This window comes from Pituophis catenifer, unplaced genomic scaffold, assembly GCF_029215685.1.
Source record: "Pituophis catenifer annectens isolate HBS135680 unplaced genomic scaffold, rPitCat1.0.hap2 SCAF_6, whole genome shotgun sequence".
In the NCBI taxonomy this organism is placed as follows: Eukaryota; Metazoa; Chordata; class Lepidosauria; order Squamata; family Colubridae; genus Pituophis; species Pituophis catenifer.
Genome location: NW_027256886.1, coordinates 4,478,677 through 4,497,373, shown reverse-complemented (window position 1 = coordinate 4,497,373; position 18,697 = coordinate 4,478,677). Strand labels below are relative to the sequence as shown.

The following is an 18,697-nucleotide window of genomic DNA, read 5'->3' as shown; positions in this document are numbered from 1 at the left end:
TTTAAATCATGATGTTATTGAGCAAAGAGAATATTATTTTCCTGCCAGGTCACTAACATTTTCTGGAAGGTAGTGATGGAAATTGGCTTAGCAGAAATGTCTCCTATTTCATTCTTTAGATACTGAGCCAATATGATCAAAATTGCTCTGTATCTTTTCAAAATGATTTAATCATGATTATCTTCCCACTGGTATATAATGACTCTTCTGCTCCTCTACCTGTCTAGTAATAATCACTAATTTTTTTTTAATAGAACAACAAAACGACTGGCAGTATATTTTGCGATGATTAACATGTATATTCAAATGGAAGTAAATTGTGTGTAAACATGTGTAAACTTATCTTGTTCAATTTTATCCTGCCATTTTGATTTTATAGTTGAATAATTTCACATGTTGGTTTTCTGTTTTTCTGTTGGTTAGATAGGCAGAGTTATTTGATTGAGATTGGTGTCCATATAAGTTCGGAAGAATAATAGTAAGATTAATAATCTATCATCTCTCAATGAATGAATGAATGAATGAATGAATGAATGAATGAATGAATGAATGAATGAAATACTATTAAAGTATTAAAGGAAAGATTGCACTATATAAGGTTGTGCTTTTTACACGGTTTACTAATCCTATAACCATAATTAGAACATAATTAGAACTGGATGTGCGGGCAGCAAACTGGTGGCAATCTACGGAATATTTCACCACTGCCTTAAGTTGTGGACCAAAGCAAAGATTCTTTCTGAAGGAACTGATTTTTTAGTTTTCTTTAGTTCTTTATTATGTACAAGAAATAAGTAGATAAAAATCAAATAGAGAATACAAAATACAAGTCGATAAATAGCAAGTCTGAAATTTCATGATACTAATATATCCAGATTCCTTATCAGAAGTGTATAGCATTTTTACACCCTTTTGCTAGTGAAAAGGCAGTATCCCTGTTGGATTTTAAACAAGAATATATTTGGTTAACATTATTCAAATGTTTAAAACCAGAAATAGTAAACAATTCTACCAATTCTATTCATTATACAGTGTTAAAATATAAGCTTTAAAAGCAAATTTGGGGTATGACACAATTCCATGCTTAATATTATGAAGGTTTTCATCCAAACTTAAATTCTGAGTAGGATTTACTTTTTAAATTCAAAGTTAGAATTAATAGAATAACAGAGTTGGAAGGGACCTTGGAGGTCTTCTAGTCCAACCCTCTGCTCAGGTACGAAAGCCTATACCATTTCAGACAAATAGTTGTCCAATCTCACCTTAAAAACTTCCATTGTTGGAGCATTTACAACTTCTGGAGGCAAGTCGTTCCACTGATTAATTGCTCTGTCAGGATAGTTCTCATTAATTGTGTAGGTTGCTTCTCTCCTTCGTTAGTTTCCATCAAGTTATGTTGACATTGGGGCATACACCTTCAATTTGGTTAGCTATTTTTCTAAAAAGGGAATCCTAGGTCTTTTCCAATAAAAGGAATGTAAAATTCTTGCTTACTTTCACATATGCAGTGATAAGTCAACCTATTGGCAAAATTTAATAAAAAAACATTTCAGATTGCAATCGGATGACATCATCAGGCTAGGAACATCAACAGAGCAGGGAAGGTGTAATTTGCTGGTTGTTTATCAGGGCATTGTTTCTTCCCTGATGGTTTATCTGGTGCTATTTACTGCAAGTAAACATTCAGGCATAAGGAAACAATAGGGTGCCGTTATAGATAGTCTCGATTACATTCATTTAGTGGCTGTTCAATAGCTGATTGGCTGACGGCTATTTGTCCCATGCAGACAAAGGCCCAGTCAAACAGTGTTTGGGCGAATGGGCAAGTCAGTGGTGAAATGTAAAATTTGTTACTACCGGTTTTGTGGGTGTGGCTTGGTGGTGGTGGGGGTAATGTGACTGGGTGGGCATGGCCAACTTTTCTTTCTTTTAAAGCATTTTTTCTACAATCTTCCCGGCCGAAGAGGTTGTAGAAAAAAAAAATGCTTTTAAAAGCCTCTGACGATCAGGCAACTCAGCTGAGATCGTCAGAGGCTTTTAAAAGAATTTTTTCTACAAACTCCTCAGCTGAAGAGGTTGTAGGAAAAAAATGCTTTTAAAAGCCTCTGATGATCAGGCAACTCAGCTGAGATCGTCAGAGGCTTTTAAAAGAATTTTTTCTACAAACTCCTCAGCTGAAGAGGTTGTAGGAAAAAAATGCTTTTAAAAGCCTCTGACGATCAGGCAACTCAGCTGAGATCGTCAGAGGCTTTTAAAAGAATTTTTTCTACAAACTCCTCAGCTGAAGAGGTTGTAGGAAAAAAATGCTTTTAAAAGCCTCTGACGATCAGGCAACTCAGCTGAGATCGTCAGAGGCTTTTAAAAGAATTTTTTCTACAAACTCCTCAGCTGAAGAGGTTGTAGGAAAAAAATGCTTTTAAAAGCCTCTGACGATCAGGCAACTCAGCTGAGATCATCAGAGGCTTTTAAAAGAATTTTTTCTACAAACTCCTCAGCTGAAGAGGTTGTAGGAAAAAAATGCTTTTAAAAGTAAAAAAAAAAAAGCCTCTGATAATCGCACTGCTCAGCTGGGCATGGGGGGAGGCACACAGGGATTTTTGCCATCGGTTCTCCGAACCACCCGCCGCCATCGCTACCGGATCAGGCGATCTGGTCTGAACCGGGAGCATTTCACCCCTGCCAGAGATGAAGGGTGAGAGGCCTTCAGGGGTCCATTGGCTGTGGAGAATGGCCGGGGGAGGGCCAGCAGAGGAGGAAAGCTGGCTGTAAATAGGCTGAGGTGGATGCCTGGGAGCGAAGGATCCGTGCCTAAGCATCCTAGACAGGGGTGAAATGCTGTGAAGTCTGCTACCGGTTCGCTTTGCTACTGGTTCGCGCTCTGCATGCATGCACACCACAGGTGCTACTGCACAGCACTTAAAAAGGAGGATTAAGAAGCCTTTTCTGAGACTTCAAAGGTAAGTAGAACAGCGGGGGGGGGGAACAGCTGTGCTGCACGATTTAGATTCGCTAGAAAGCAGAATTTCCTGCTTTCTAGCAAATATAAACCACACAGCACAGCTGATCCTCAGAAATACCGGTTCAGCTGAACCAGTAGCATTTTTTTTTTACTACCGGTTCACCCGAACCGGTAGCATTTCACTGCTGGTCCTAGACCAACTTCCTGGACTCGCCAGTCGGAATTCTTTAACTGACAGGGTCCATAACCTACCATCCCTGATCAGCTAGGACAGGCCGATGTAATAGAGAAAACACGGTTCCGTGGGTAACCTGGCCCCCTGCTATGAAGGCATTTTGCACACCTCTGATCAGATTCTGCAGCTCTGGAAAAGACTTCATGTGTACTGTAATTTGTAATCGGCAACCAAGACTGAATGTAATATGTTCATTTTCTGTTTGGATTCAAACGGCAGCTGGCTAAGCGATATGGAAACATCTACACAATATGGTCGGGACACATGGCGATAGTGGTCTTCTCTGGATTTCAGGCAGTCAAAGAAGCCCTCATTCAAACGGAAGACTTTGCTGAGCGACAGATGACTCCTTTTTTTAAAGAGGCCTTTAAAAACAAGGGTAGGTTTTCATTTATTTTTATTTATTTATAATTTAATTTATATACCGCCCTTCTACTGAAGGACTCGGGGCGGTGTACAGCCAATTAAAAACACAAGATACAAACAACAGTTTAAAATAGTTAAAAGTATTAAACAATTTCAGCCCAAATTTAAAACCCAAAATTAAAAACACCCAATTTAAAATCATTTCCATAGATAGCCCTGCCTGACGGAACAGCAGGGTCTAACCTCATGAAGGTTAAGGGGTAATTTTTTTCTGGAAAAATTCAGAATTCTACTCTCTCCTCTGTTTTCTCTGCCTCTGTTCAATATAACGCATGAGATTCAAATAGAATGCATGAGATTTCAGAACAGATCCAGTCTTGTACCATTGGAACAGACACAAGCTGATTCGGCATCATTGGTCCTTTTTTTTTTTTTTGTGCTGGAAAAGAAGGGGATCTCCAAGATGGCCAAGTAGAATTTGCATGAGAACACACTTCATCTAAAGCCAAGGGAATTCTGGGAGTTGAACTTCACAAGTCTTGAAGTTGCCAAGATTGCAGACCCCAGATCTAAGCTGCCGAACGATATTTTGGTGATAATTTTTATGAGCATAATTCCTCACTGATTTCTGATGGCTTCAGGTATTATATTTTCAAATGGTCCAAACTGGAAGCAACAAAGACGGTTTGGATTAATTACGATGCGAAAACTTGGACTCGGGAAGAAAGGCATGGAGAATCGAATAGAAGAGGAGGCTCATCGCTTGGTTAAAATCTTTGCGCGTGCAAAAGGTATGTTGTCTACAATCTCTATATGTCTCGGAATGATATGTCTAGTGTTTCATTAATACAGAATATAGAATAACAGAGTTGGAAGGGACCTTAGAGGTGTTCTAGTCCAACCCCCTGCTCAAGCAGGAGAACCTATGCCACTCCAGACAAGTGGCTGTCCAGTCTCTTCTTAAAAGCCTTATGTTGTGGCTCTGTTACCTGAGCCTGTGTTATCGGCAGGAGAGGACTCCGAGAGTGAAGGAGAGGAGTTGGCAAGGCCTCCCTCTCCAGGACCCTCCTCTCTGGCAATGCCTTCGGTGTCCGCCGAAGGTCAAGAGATAGGCCCGGGGCCAAGCATGTCCACGCAGCCACAGGTGGACAGTAATGAGGAAGATGAGTCTTGGCTGGATCCTCGGCAGCGTCACAGAGATAAGTGCGCGCAACAGAAGAAGAGGCGTGCCAGGGATTAGGCTGTCATTGGACCACACCCCACAGGGTATAAAAGAGGGTGTGGTGGCCAGTTCAGCTCTGTGACAAGCAAAAAACGGATATCGGACGACCTTCTTTGTATTTACTGGACTTTGTTGATTATTATGTATTGGCTTTGTTCCCGGACGAAGGGAGAAACTCCCCCCTCGTGAGTAAAGAATACCTGGCAGCCAGCCACTGGGTTGCTGCCAATTCTGATACCAGATAAAACTGTTGTCGGCTGAGTTCTTTAGCTGTTGCCTGTCTGTGGGGGTGCGTGTGTGAGACGGGGACAGAACACCTTAAAAAAGTTTTGGAGCACCCACAACTTTTGAAGGGAAGCTGTTCCACAGATTAATTGTTCTCACTGTCAGGAAATTTCTCCTTAGTTATAGGTTAGTTTCCATCCATTGCCACGGTGGCGCAGTGGTTAGAGTGCCGTACTGCAGGCTACCTCTGCTGACTGCCGGCTGCCTGCAATTTGGCAGTTCAAATCTCCCCAGGCTCAAGGTTGACTCAGCCTTCCATCCTCCCAAGGTGGGTAAAATGAGGACCCAGATTGTTGGGGCAATAAGTTGACTCTGTAAAACCGCTTAGAGAGGTCTGTAAAGCAATGTAAAGCCGTATGTAAGTCTAAGTACTATTGCTATTGCTATTCTTGTCCTGTCTTCAGGTGCCTTGGAGAGTAGGTTGATCCCCTACAATGAATGGTTGCTCTGGAAAGAATGCAGAGAAGAGCAACCAGGATGATTAAGGGACTGGAGGCTAAAACATATGAAGAATGGTTACAGGAACTGGGCCTGGCTAGTCTAGTGAAGAGAAGGACCAGGGGAGACATGATAGCAACCTTTCAATATTTGAGGGGCTTCCACAGAGAGGAGGGGGTCAAGCTATTTTTCTGAGGCACCTGAAGGCCAGACAAGGAATAATGGATGGAAACGGATCAAGGAGAGATTCCAGCTAGAAATAAGGAGAAATTTTTCTGACAGTGAGAACAATCAACCCATGGAACAGAAGTTGCCTTCAGAAGTTGTGGGAGCTTCATCACTGGAACCTTCGAGAAGAAATTGGACTGCCATCTGTCAGAAATGGTGTAGGGTCTCCTGCTTGAGTGGGGGGTTGGACTAGATGATCTACAAAGGTCCCTTCCAACTCTTGTTTATTTATTTATTTATTTATTTATTTATTTATTTAATTCAATTTGTATACCGCCCTTCTCCTGGTGGATTTGTTAATTTGTTAATGTTAGGCCCTCTTCTTTGTGGCATCCCCTTAGATATTGAAACACTGCTATCATGTCACCCCTTGTCCTTCTTTACATTAGGCTGGACATAACCAATCCCCGCAACTATTCTTCATATATTTTAACCTCCAGTCCCTTAATCATCTTTGTTGCTCTTCTTTGCATTCTTTCCAGAGTCTCAACATCTTTTTTTTTATATGGAGATTTTATATCAAGGCTTTTATCTCAGGGTTAATCCTTTTCATGTTCCCACTGACCACATGAACTGTGTCCCAGCTGAATGCAAGGCCTATAACAGGGAATCTCTTATATTCTATCAGAGCAAGACAGAGTCAACAAATTCACTGTAACAGTCCCTATTTTGATAGCCTAACTGCCCAAGAGTTTCTGTCCCATGGCTCATTTCTTCTACCCTTTTGGTGAGAGAGGCTTCTGCAGGGCCCACTACTATTAGCCAAATGTATAAAAATAAATGTTGGTTGATGGATTCTCAACTACAGGTAGTCCTTGACTTACCATTGGTTTAGCAAATGTTCAGTTATAATAGCACTGAAAAAGTGACATACAGATGCCCTAATTAAATCATGAGTCTTGAATCAACCTTCAGAAGAAATCCATTATTTATTAGGAGCTTCATGTCAGCACGTCCCCAAGTGAAGCCAGCTCTGACCCTACGTAATTTACGTTCCAATTATGACTCTGTTTCCCCCCTTCCCCCAGGGTGTGTCACCAATCACATTCGCCAACGGAGCAATTTTGCAGGTTGTAGAGGTCACTCCCCTCCGGGCTGCTGTAGGTAACCCTGGGATACAGCCTTGAGAGAGATAAGTGTGAAATGTGCATCTGACTTTGGCTGCTGTGCCATTTCGCTGGTTTCCTATCCCCCCTGGCCTATGACAACTTGAGAGCAGGCCAGGGATGCTTTGCGAGTTGACATTTTCACACTTAAAACTGTCACAACCTCTCCGTGGTCACGTGATCAAAATTTGGGTGTTTGGCAACCGGCACACATTTATGGTGGTTGCAGTGTCCCAGGGTCATGTGATCTTCCTTTGCGACCTTCCCAGCCTGGCTTCTGACAAGCAAAGTCAATGGTGAAGGCTGGATTCACTTAATGAATGCATGGTTCAACTTCACAACTGCAGTGATTGCCTTAGCAACTGTGGCAAAACCGGGCGTGAGTCACTTAACAACTGCCTTGCTTAGCAATGAGAATTCTGATCACCACTGTGTAGAGTTGTGTGCATGTACTATCTGTACCTCCTGCCTTTTGTCCTGAAATTCCACTAACGATATAAATAGTTAAAAGTACAATAGCATCAGTCTGATGGTGATTTTTTATTATTATTATTATTTCCAGAACAGCCACTGGATCCTTCGTTGCCTGTCACTACTGCAATCTCCAATTTGATATGCATTATGGTTTTTGGATACAGATTTTCTGCCAAAGATGAAAAATTCCAGAAAATGTTAATAAACTTGAATTACTATATGAAATTTGGAGGCAGCTTTGTTTACCTGGTGAGTTGTCTTCTTTCAGTTTACTGAGTCAGACAAGTCTTCTAGAGACCCTCCATCATCTTGGTGATCATTTTGATAATAGAGATTCATTTATCAATGTAAGCAAACGAGACAAGAATTTAAAAAAGAGTTTTAGCAGTGGAGGGAAACTCATAATCATGTTATTATGAGTTATAGAATAACTCATAACAACTCTGTTATTCTATTCTATTCTATTCTATTCTATTCTATTCTATTCTATTCTATTCTATTCTATTCTATTCTATTCTATTCTATTCTATTCTATTCTATTCTGTCTCCATTGGCTGACCTGTTACCATGTCTATTCCAGTTCATGAACCCTTATACACTGACATCACTGTCAGGAAATTTCTCTTTAGTTCTAGGTTGGTTCTCTCATTGATTCGTTTCCATCCGTTGCTTCTTGTCCTGCCTTCTGGTGCTTTAGAGAATAGCTTGACTCTTTTTCTTTGTGGCAGCCCTTTAGATCTTGGAGCACAGAAGTGCATCATTCGATTCTGCCTGCTGGCATCCAGAAGCAGTTTACCAAATATATACATAGCCTGGAGAATTATAAATCATTCAGACAATATTATCAAAGTGCTAAACTCAAATAATTGGCTGATGACATCATTGTGATAGGATTTTTTTTGTGTGTGTGCAACTTTTCCGTTAGCTGTATGAGTTGTTTCCACGAGTGATGAAATACCTTCCAGGATATCATCAGAGAGTGTTCCGTGCTTTAAATGAGGTCACCTTGTTTGCCAAGGAAGAGGTAGAGAAGCACAGGGAACTCCAATCACTGCACGACCCACAAGACTTCATTGATTACTACCTTCTTCAGATGGAGAAAGTAAGTGTCTTCCTGGAAAGAAATTTTTGTGGGTCTCCAGAACTCAAAATGGCACCCTATTTTGCTAAGGCCAACATACTGAGCCATCTTGCTGTATTGTTCGCATGTGCAGGTACTCCCTGGCTTACAACAGTTTGCTTAGTGACCATTCGAAGTTATAGTAACACTGGAAAAAAAGTGACTTATGATCATTTTTCACCCTTCAACTGTTGCAACATTCCCACGGTCATGTGATTAAAATTCAGATGCTTGGCAACTGACTCGTATTTATGACGGTTGAAGTATCTTGGGCCATGCAACCTTCTGATAAGCAAAGTAAATGGGGAAACCATCGTTCATGTCACTAACTTAACAACTGCTAGTGATTCACTTAACAGCTGTGGCAAGAAAGGTCATACAACAGGGCAAAACTCACTTAACCACTTTCTCACTTAGCAACATAAATTTGGGGCTCAACTATGGTCGTAAGTCGAGGACTACCTGTACATTCCTTCCTACACCCCTTATTGCTTGAAGCAGATTGCCAGAAACCTGCAGGCCTGTGTTGATTAATTAAGTATACATTTTGTCTGCAAATATCAATTATCTGAGAAATATGCCAGCCGTCTTGCCTAGAGGTGGCTCTTGGTGGCTTACAATCCATGAAGTGCTACTATGAAACATTAAAACAATAAAATACCGTATTTTTTGGAATATAAGATGCACCTTTCCCCCCCCAAAAAAGAGGGTTAAAATCTGGGTGCGTCTTATACTCCGAATGTAGCCCCACCCAGCCGCTCAAGCGGAGGGTTCAGAAACTGGAAAAAGGCTCAGAAATGAAGCTTCAGAAAAAAAGCCTCCAAACAGAGCTTCAGAAAAAAAAGCCTCCGAAACAGAACTTCAGAAAAAAAGCCTTTTTTTTTCTGAAGCTCTGTTTCGGAGGCTTTCAGAGACAGAAAAAAAAAAAAAAAAGCAAGGCACAGAGCTCACAACCAAGGAACCTGTTGCTAAAATTTACCTCTGGGAACAGCTGACTGGGGGTATTCCAGGAGGCCGATCCACCTGCCAATCAGCTTTTTTCTTATTTTCCTCCCCAAAAACGAAGGTGCATCTTATACTCCGAAAAATACTGTAGTAAAGGTAAATTTGGTTTAAAATTGACAAAACTGGGAAGGAAGGGTGCAAGATACACAGAGAGGGAGTGGGGAGAGGGGTGTATGGGTCTTTTTAAAGTCCATTAGCCACTTTCAGAGTGACATACCTTATTGGGGCCCCAGACCAGTTGGTCTTTGGGCTCTTTTTGAAGCAAATTTTTATACACATCCGATAATATTTGCCTTTAGATAGCTCCTAATCACTTTCCCCTATGTCCGTGATGGTGAACCTATGGCACGCGTGCTGAAGTGGCACACGCTTGGCAAGCGCGGCGTCACCCGTTCCTCTTCCGGGTTTCTAGCGTGCATGCGTGCGCGACGATCAGCTGACCTTTTTGCATGCGGCAGTGCCGGAAACTAGAAGAACTGATCTTCCATTTTCCTGTGTGAGCATGTGCGCCAGCCAGCTGATTGTCCCATGCGCATGTGCGCCAGAAACCCGGAAGAGTAGCTGGCTGAAACCGGAAGTTCAGTAGCTGAAACCAGAAGTTCATTTTCGGGCGTGCGCATGCGCCCTGGGCAGATCCTCTTCTGGGTTGTGGCCCAGACGTGTGTGTACGCGCTCCCTTTTCGGCACTCAGTGCCAAAAAGGTTCACCATCACTGTCCTACTAGGTAATAGAATGAAAAGGTCTAGGGTAGTTTTTCCTAACTTGATGCCTGAAAAATATGATGGGAATTTTATAATAATAATAATAATAATAATAATAATAATAATAATAATAATAATAATAATAATAATAATAATAATAATAATAATTTTATTTCTATACCGCCCCTCTCCCGAAGGACTCAGGGCAGTGTACAGCCTATTTAAAAACACAAGACAAAACAGCAATTAAAATTTAAAATAATTAAATAAATTTGGCTCAGATTTAAAACCCCAGAAAATTTAAATACCCCAATTTAAAACTATTATGTTGATAGCCCGGCCTGGCGGAACAACAGGGTCTTCAGTGCGCAGCGAAACACCCGGAGGTCGGAGATCTTACGTATTTCCGGGGGCAGTTCGTTCCACAGGGTTGGGGTTCCCACAGAGAAGGCCCTCCCCCTGGGTGTCGCCAGCTGACATAACTTGGCCGATGGCACCCTGAGGAGACCCTCTCTGTGGGAGCGAACTGGTCGGTGGGAGGTTATTGGTGGCAGAAGACGGTCTCGGAGGTACCCGGGTCCTATGCCATGGAGCGCTTTAAAGGTGGTAACCAACACCTTGAATCGCACCCGGAAGACCACCGGGAGCCAGTGCAGCTCGCACAGGAGGGGTGTCACATGGGCACAATGAGTTGCACCCATAACCACCCGTGCGGCCGCATTCTGGACCAGTTGGAGCCTCCGAGTGCTCTTCAAGGGGAACCCCATGTAGAGAGCATTACAATAGTCCAGCTGGGAGGTGACAAGGGTGTGAGTGACCATGCGCAGGGCGTCCCGGTCCAGAAAGGGCTGCAACTGGCTGATCAGGCGAACCTGATAAAAGGCCCCCCTGGCCACGGCCGTCATATGCTCTTCTAAAGACAGCCGTGCGTCCAGGAGGACACCCAGATTGCGAGCCCTCTCTGTGGGGGGCAAAGATTCACCCCCAATAGTCAGCAATGGCACCTGCTGACTATATCATTTTATTTAATGGCACCTGCTGACTATTATATTTTATTTAATTGACCAAACTAAGTAACAATTTTAATTAGCAATTATATGATGTTTGTGTGTCTATATTTTTCTTGACTGTACACCGCCTTGAGTCCTACGGGAGAAAGGCGGTATAGAAATATAATAAATAAATAAATAAATAAATAAATAAATAAATAAATAAATAAATAAATAAATAAATAAATAAATATATCGGGGCGCTGGAAGCCACAGCCACTCGGTCTTGGAGGGGTTGAGTCTGAGCCTGTTCCTCCCCATCCAGACCCGCACGGCCTCCAGGCAGCGAGACATCACATCAAGGGCATCGTTGGGGTGGTCTGGGGTGGAGATGTACAGCTGAGTATCATCAGCGTACAGATGGCACTTCACCCCAAAACCATTTTGGTCTCAATTATGGTTGTAAGTTGAGGACTGGCTGTGAAAAGAGGTCTTATACACAAGGAGGACCTTCCTCCAACACAGCGGTAAATGACGAATTGGGATTGTTAAGTTGATTTCATATTTTCTATTATCTACAACAGACCAAAGGAGACCCTGAGTCTGCTTATGATGAAGAGAACCTAGCTCAGTGCATTGTTGATTTTTTTATCGCAGGCACAGAAACCACGGCCACCACCTTACAATGGGCACTGCTACTCATGGTGGCTTACCCGGAGATCCAAGGTGAGACTCCTATATTACACGGGCACGAAACGCCTCTCTTGATCCTGCTTTTATTTTATTTTATTTTATTTTATTTTATTTTATTTTATTTTATTTTATTTTATTTTATTTTATTTTATTTTTGATTTATTTTATTTTATTTTATTTTTGATTTACATGCCGCCCTTCTCCGGAGACTCAGGGCAGCTTACAATGCGTTAAGCAGTAGCCTTCATACTTTTGTATATTTTATACAAAGTCAGCTTATTGCCCCCACAAACCGGGTCCTTATTTTACCTACCTTAGAAAGGATGGAAAGGCTGAGTCAACCTTGAGCCTGGTGAGAATTGAACTCGCAGTAATTGCAGGCAGCCGGAAGCTAAATACTACCTTTAACAGTAGCATTAGTCTGCTGCGCCACTCAGGCTCATTTTAGCGATGGATCCCAAGATTTCCTGCTTGAACGCATGAGGAATAATGGCTCATCTCTAAGAAGCAATAGGAAATTCAACCCCCCACAAACAATGCTATTTAATGGAACTGAAGGCAAAGTGTCTCAAAATAGTAAACTTAATTCAATGGCTTTGATATACGTTTGACGTGAATATATGAATTTCCTCCTGGTTTTGTGACCTTCCTCAGTCAGATTTTTCTCTTGTTCTCATAACAATTGGGCCACCCCATCTGAGTTGTCCAACTCCAAATCCTTTTTTTTCAAATAAAGTTTTTTTTTATTTTTTAAGACAAAAATTTAATTTAACCTTTACTACCGGTTCGCAACGGGGCCGCGCATGCGTGCTCACTTCACTCATGTGCATGCTCTTCTGCACAAGCGCAGAAGCGTTTTGATGATGTCAGGGTCAGTGGGTGGAGCCTCCTGCCAGTTTTACTACCGCTTCTATGGAACCAGTGCGAACCAGGGGCAACCCACCACTGGTAGCCAGTGGTGAAATCCAAATTTTTTTACTACTGGTTCTGTGGGTGTGGCTTGGTGGGCATGGCAGGGGAAGGATACTGCAAAATCTCCATTCCAACCCCTTTCCAGGGGAAGGATACTGCAAAATCCCCATTCTCTCCCCACTCCTGGGGGAAGGATATTGCAAACTCTCCATTCCCACCCCACTCTGGGGCCAGCCAGAGGTGGCATTTGCCGGTTCTCTGAACTACTCAAAATTTCCACTACCAGTTCTCCAGAACCTGCTGGATTTCACCCCTGATGGCAGCCCTTCATAAGACTAAACAGACAGAACATGATCCTAGAACTTCAGGTTCATCCAGCTCATGTGTCATGCAATCATGTGACTATGCTTTGTGATTATTTTTTTTTTGCTGGTTTCCAATGCTTTTTGCAAAAAAACATCCATTTGGGGGAAAGGGATTTGGGAATTGAAGTCCATCTGTCTACAAACTCCCCAGGGATAGTCTCAAAAGATGCTTTTTCAAAAGGCATCTAGACTTTCTTTGTTCTTTTTTGAAGATGTTTCGCTTCTCATCCAAGAAGCTTCTTCATCCAAGAAGAAGCCTCTTGGATGAGAAATGAAACATCTTCAAGGAAAAACTAAGACAGTTCAATTGCCTTTTGAAAAAAAACACCTTTGGATCAAGAGCCTTGGTAGTACAGTGGTCTAAGGCACCCTGTTATTAAGCTGGTTATTAAGACCAGCTGCCTGCAATTACTGCAGGTTCGAATCTCGCCAAGGCTCAAGGTTGACTCAGCCTTCCATCCTTTCTAAGGTAGGTAAATTGAGGACCCAGTTTGTGGGGGCAATAAGCTGACTTTGTATAAATATACAAAAGGATGAAGGCTATTGCTGAGCACATTGTAAGCCGCCCTGAGTCTCCGGAGAAGGGCGGCATATAAGTCAAATTAAAAAACAAACAAACAAACAAAAAAAAAATATGACCTGGATGATTGAGAATCTCCATAGACATTCCCCAGGGGGAGATCCATCACCTTATGCTTTGTCATCACAACTCAGTTCTTACTCAGGTTCTTTGTGAATTATGTCCCACATTCTTCACTGGCTGCATCAATTGTAATGGAGTATCTGAGATAATTTAAGAAGAGATTGGACAACTAATTTGTCTGAAATGGTATAGAGCCTCCTGCTTGAGTAGTGGGTTGGATTAGAAGACCTCCAAGGCCCCTTTCAATAAGGTCCCTTATAACTCTGTTATAATTTTCTTTTTCTATTATGGTCTTCAGAGAAAGTCCGCAAGGAAATAGAAGATACGTTGGATCCCACCCATTCAATCTGCTATCAAGATCGGGTGAAACTCCCATATACCTATGCTGTGATTCATGAGGTTATGCGTTTGAAATATGTGTTAATTGCTGGCGTCCCCAGGCAAAGTGCCAAAGACGTGAATCTCTATGGATATCACATTCCAAAGGTAAAGACGTTGATACAAGAACAATTAACATACCAGAGGACACTTCCTTTAGTAAGGAATTTATGCAATGGACATGTTGAAACCCTCATTCTTTTTTTTTAAACTGAAAGTCAAGAAATTCATGCATTCAATGCAAGTAATGATTCAATTTCTGGGAAACGTAAGACAAAAATTGGGCCTCTTTTTTTCAGTAACTTGAAAAAAAAGTTTATTGCAGTTTAAGCAGCACAATTTTTCAATGATATACTCCGACATTTTAGCGATCAAGATTAACCAAAACCTGCTTCTATATTTGGTGAAAGCGGCATTAGATTCATTTCACTTGGTTATTGACTTTTTTTTTTAAATTTGATTTATATGCTGCCCTTCTCCGGAGACTCAGGGCGGCTTACAATGTGCTAAGCAATAGCCTTCATCCTTTTGTATATTTATACAAAGTCAGCTTATTGCTCCCACAAACTGGGTCCTCAATTTACCTACCTTAGAAAGGATGAAAGGCTGAGTCAACCTTGAGCCTGGCGAGATTCGAACCTGCAGTAATTGCAGGCAGCTGGTCTTAATAACAGGGTGCTTTAGACCACTGTACTACCAAGGCTCTTGGTAGTACAGTGGACTTAAACCACTTTCTGTGTTTGTACAATTCCTTTCACCACAAGTGACAAAATAGGCTAGGTTTCCACACCGCTCTAAGAATCCTCAAATCTAACCAAGGTTAAGATAGACTAGGTATTACATGTTGTGTGAATGCAGCCACTAAGCCTGTAGGTCAGGGGTGTCAAACACAAGGCCCGAGGGCCGTATCCGGCCCTTGGAGTGTTTAGATCTGGCACGCAGGGTCGTCCTGGAAACAGCAAAGGACCAGCCCACAGTGCCTCTGCCAGTGAAAACAAAGCTCAGGGAGGCTGCAGACGGCCACCCGAACTCCATTTTCATTGGCAGAGGGTTACAGGAGGCCATCACAGCCAAAAATAGAGCTTGGGAGCCCGTTTTCACTGGCAGAGCACCTAGGCCACCACAGGCACCCTGACACAAGTGATGTGGAGCTGGCCACGCCCACCCTGGCCACGCCCACTCCAGTGGTCAAACACAACCCTGATGCTGCCCTCAATGAAATTGAATTTTGACACCCCTGTTGTAGGTGATCGGGTTAAATGTCTTGTATGAACAGAGTTCATGAGATGTTAATGGTCAATAATGATCCTCTTCCTAGGAGAATTCCAGTTCTCTGCAGGTTGCTACCCCTCTTTTTCACAAATACATTCCTTTCCCCCCTGTAAAAATGGTGGATAATGGATTTTTAGCTGGCTTTCAAGGAACAAACACCTTCAAACAGGAATGGGAGTACAGGAACTGGTTTCTCTTACATTCTAGACAAGTTGGCAATAGGAGGTAGTTATTATCTTTTTATGCAATTAGGGGAAATTTGGTAGGAAGAGACCCAGTTTGATTTAGTGGTGAAGGCTCTAAATTAGAAATTTGGAAAGTAGGAACGCTACTGCCACCTTGGGCATGAAAGCCAGCCCAAAGTCACCCAGCTCGGTGACTTTGGGCAAATCACAAGGAGACTGAGAATTCTAGTCCCACTTTAAGCATAGAAGCTGCCTGAGTGGCTTTGGGCCAATCAGCAGGAGACTGAGAATTCTAGTCCCACTTTAAGCATAGAAGCTGCCTGAGTGGCTTTGGGCAAATCAGCAGGAGACTGAGAATTCTAGTCCCACTTTAAGCATAGAAGCTGCCTGAGTGGCTTTGGGCCAATCAGCAGGAGACTGAGAATTCTAGTCCCACTTTAAGCATAGAAGCTGCCTGAGTGGCTTTGGGCAAATCACAAGGAGACTGAGAATTCTAGTCCCACTTTAAGCATAGAAGCTGCCTGAGTGGCTTTGGGCAAATCAGCAGGAGACTGAGAATTCTAGTCCCACCTTAAGCATAGAAGCTGCCTGAGTGGCTTTGGGCAAATCACAAGGAGACTGAGAATTCTAGTCCCACTTTAAGCATAGAAGCTGCCTGAGTGGCTTTGGGCAAATCACAGGAGACTGAGAATTCTAGTCCCACTTTAAGCATAGAAGCTGCCTGAGTGGCTTTGGGCAAATCACAAGGAGACTGAGAATTCTAGTCCCACTTTAAGCATAGAAGCTGCCTGAGTGGCTTTGGGCAAATCAGCAGGAGACTGAGAATTCTAGTCCCACCTTAAGCATAGAAGCTGCCTGAGTGGCTTTGGGCAAATCACAAGGAGACTGAGAATTCTAGTCCCACTTTAAGCATAGAAGCTGCCTGAGTGGCTTTGGGCAAATCACAAGGAGACTGAGAATTCTAGTCCCACTTTAAGCATAGAAGCTGCCTGAGTGGCTTTGGGCAAATCACAGGAGACTGAGAATTCTAGTCCCACCTTAAGCATAGAAGCTGCTTGAGTGGCTTTGGGCCAATCAGCAGGAGACTGTGAACTTTAGTCCCAACCTTAGGTTTGAATGCTGCCTGGGTTTCTTCGGACAAATCACCAGGAGACTGTGAATTCTAGTCCCACCTTAGGCACAAAAGCTGCCTAGACGACTTTGGGCCAATCACCAGGAGACTGAGAATTCTAGTCCAACCTTAGGCATGAAAGCTGCCTTGATGGCTTTAGGCCAATCACCAGGAGACTGCGAATTCTAGTCCCACTTTAGGCATGAAAGCTGGATGATGACTTTGGGCCAATCACCAGGTGACTGGGAGTTCTAGTCTCACCTTAGGCATCAAGGTCAGCTAGGTAACTTTGAGACAGTTTCTCAACTCAACCCACCTCACAGGAAAAATAGGAGAAAGAAGGAGTATTATATATGTTCACACCCTTGAGTTATTTATATATATATATATATATAAATAAAGATGGGATGAAAACAAACAAACAAACAAACAAACAAACAAACAAACAAACAAACAAACAAACAGCCTCTAGAAACTTCATCAACAGAATATTGAAATGCATTTCTTCCTCCTTCAGGGTACTTTGGTTGTTACAGATCTGAATTCAGTCCTTTATGATCCCAAGAGATGGGAGACTCCTGAAAAATTCAACCCACACCATTTTTTGGACAAGGATGGGCATTTTATATCAAGGGAAGATTTTTTGGCATTTGGAGCAGGTAAATCTGAAACACACCTTTCCTGAATTATTTAAAATACATCCCTCTGGGAATTTATGGTGAATGGCCATTTTCTTGTGATTCATCCACCAAGTGTTATGCTGAGTTAACAGTGATCAGGAGAGGCTGCATAAGACCTTAACCATGGCTGGTGACACTCCTTCACCCAAGTCCCTATGGAAATGCTTTCCTCCTGGTCTTCAGACCAACCTGTTTGATTTCTCCAGTTTTGCCCATAATTTTAAATATTGTACAGGTAGTCCTAGACTTGTGGACACATAAGAGCTCCAGTTTTCCATTGCAAAGCAAGACAATTGTTAGGCAAGTTATGCCCCATTTTATGATCTGATTCTGTAATTGGAAACACGACGTTGAAACTCTATTGGTGGACATTCTGAGGTTGCCCATCAGTGGTGGGTTTCGATTTTTTTTACTACCAGTTCTGTGGGTGTGGCTTGGTGGGCATGGCATGGCTTGGTGGGTGTGGCTTGGTGGGCATGGCAGGGGAAGGATACTGTAAAATCTCCATTCCCTCCCCAATCCAGGGGAAGGTTACTGCAAAATCCCCATTTCCTCCCGATCAGCTGGGACTCAGGTAGTATTTACCGATTCTCCAAACTACTCAAAATTTCCGCTACCGGTTCTCTAGAACTGGTCAGAACCTGCTGAAACCCACCTCTGTTGCCCATCACTGATACTTCTTGTCTCCTGTGCTTGTCAGATGATGATAGATATCAAGGTAAACCACAGGAGTGATATGCTTTACTTGTCTAGTTTAAACATCTGGTTTAATGAAAAGAAGGACTAGGGATGACATGATAGCAGCATTCTAATACTTGATGGGCTGCCACAAAGAGGAGGGCGAATAGCTGTCAATCACTTCTAACCCCTTCTCCTTTCCTTATCTTTGCACTACAGGGCCTCGAGTGTGCCTGGGTGAGCAAATGGCCAGGATGGAGCTCTTCCTTTTCGTGACCATCCTGCTGAGGTCCTTTAAGTTTCAGCTGCCGGAAGGAGTCAAAGAACTCAGTCTGGAGCCCATTGTGGGATTATCGCTACACCCTCATCCTTACAAACTTTGTGCTGTTCCTCACTGTCGGACTCCGTAAAATCGAGATGACTGCTGCAAAACTTGCTTGTTGGTTTTTACCTTTAGACTGAAATTCTACCCTGAGCACATTGCTTGGATTTTTGCTCGTCCTAGAGCCATGATGGCGAACCTATGGCACGGGTGCCACAGGTGGCACACGGAGCCATATCTGTGGGCACGCGAGCATTGCCCTACCTCAGTCCAGCACGCTGGCCAGCTGATTTTCGGGCCTTCTGGGCCCACTGGAAGTCGGGAAACGGG

General features: G+C 42.7%; 1 protein-coding gene across 1 annotated transcript in view; it reads left to right on the top strand.

The window, feature by feature from the left end:
• LOC139318287 (cytochrome P450 2J4-like) overlaps nucleotides 1-18,455 on the top strand; it is a 78,126-nt gene extending 59,671 nt beyond the window's left edge. The window contains exons 10-17 of the mRNA XM_070945681.1: nucleotides 3,414-3,573; nucleotides 4,202-4,351; nucleotides 7,402-7,562; nucleotides 8,239-8,415; nucleotides 11,713-11,854; nucleotides 14,040-14,227; nucleotides 17,205-17,346; nucleotides 18,265-18,455. Coding sequence (XP_070801782.1) covers nucleotides 3,414-3,573; nucleotides 4,202-4,351; nucleotides 7,402-7,562; nucleotides 8,239-8,415; nucleotides 11,713-11,854; nucleotides 14,040-14,227; nucleotides 17,205-17,346; nucleotides 18,265-18,455 — 1,311 coding nt within the window. The remainder of the gene's footprint in view (nucleotides 1-3,413; nucleotides 3,574-4,201; nucleotides 4,352-7,401; nucleotides 7,563-8,238; nucleotides 8,416-11,712; nucleotides 11,855-14,039; nucleotides 14,228-17,204; nucleotides 17,347-18,264) is intronic.
• The last annotated feature ends 242 nt before the right edge of the window (nucleotides 18,456-18,697 follow it).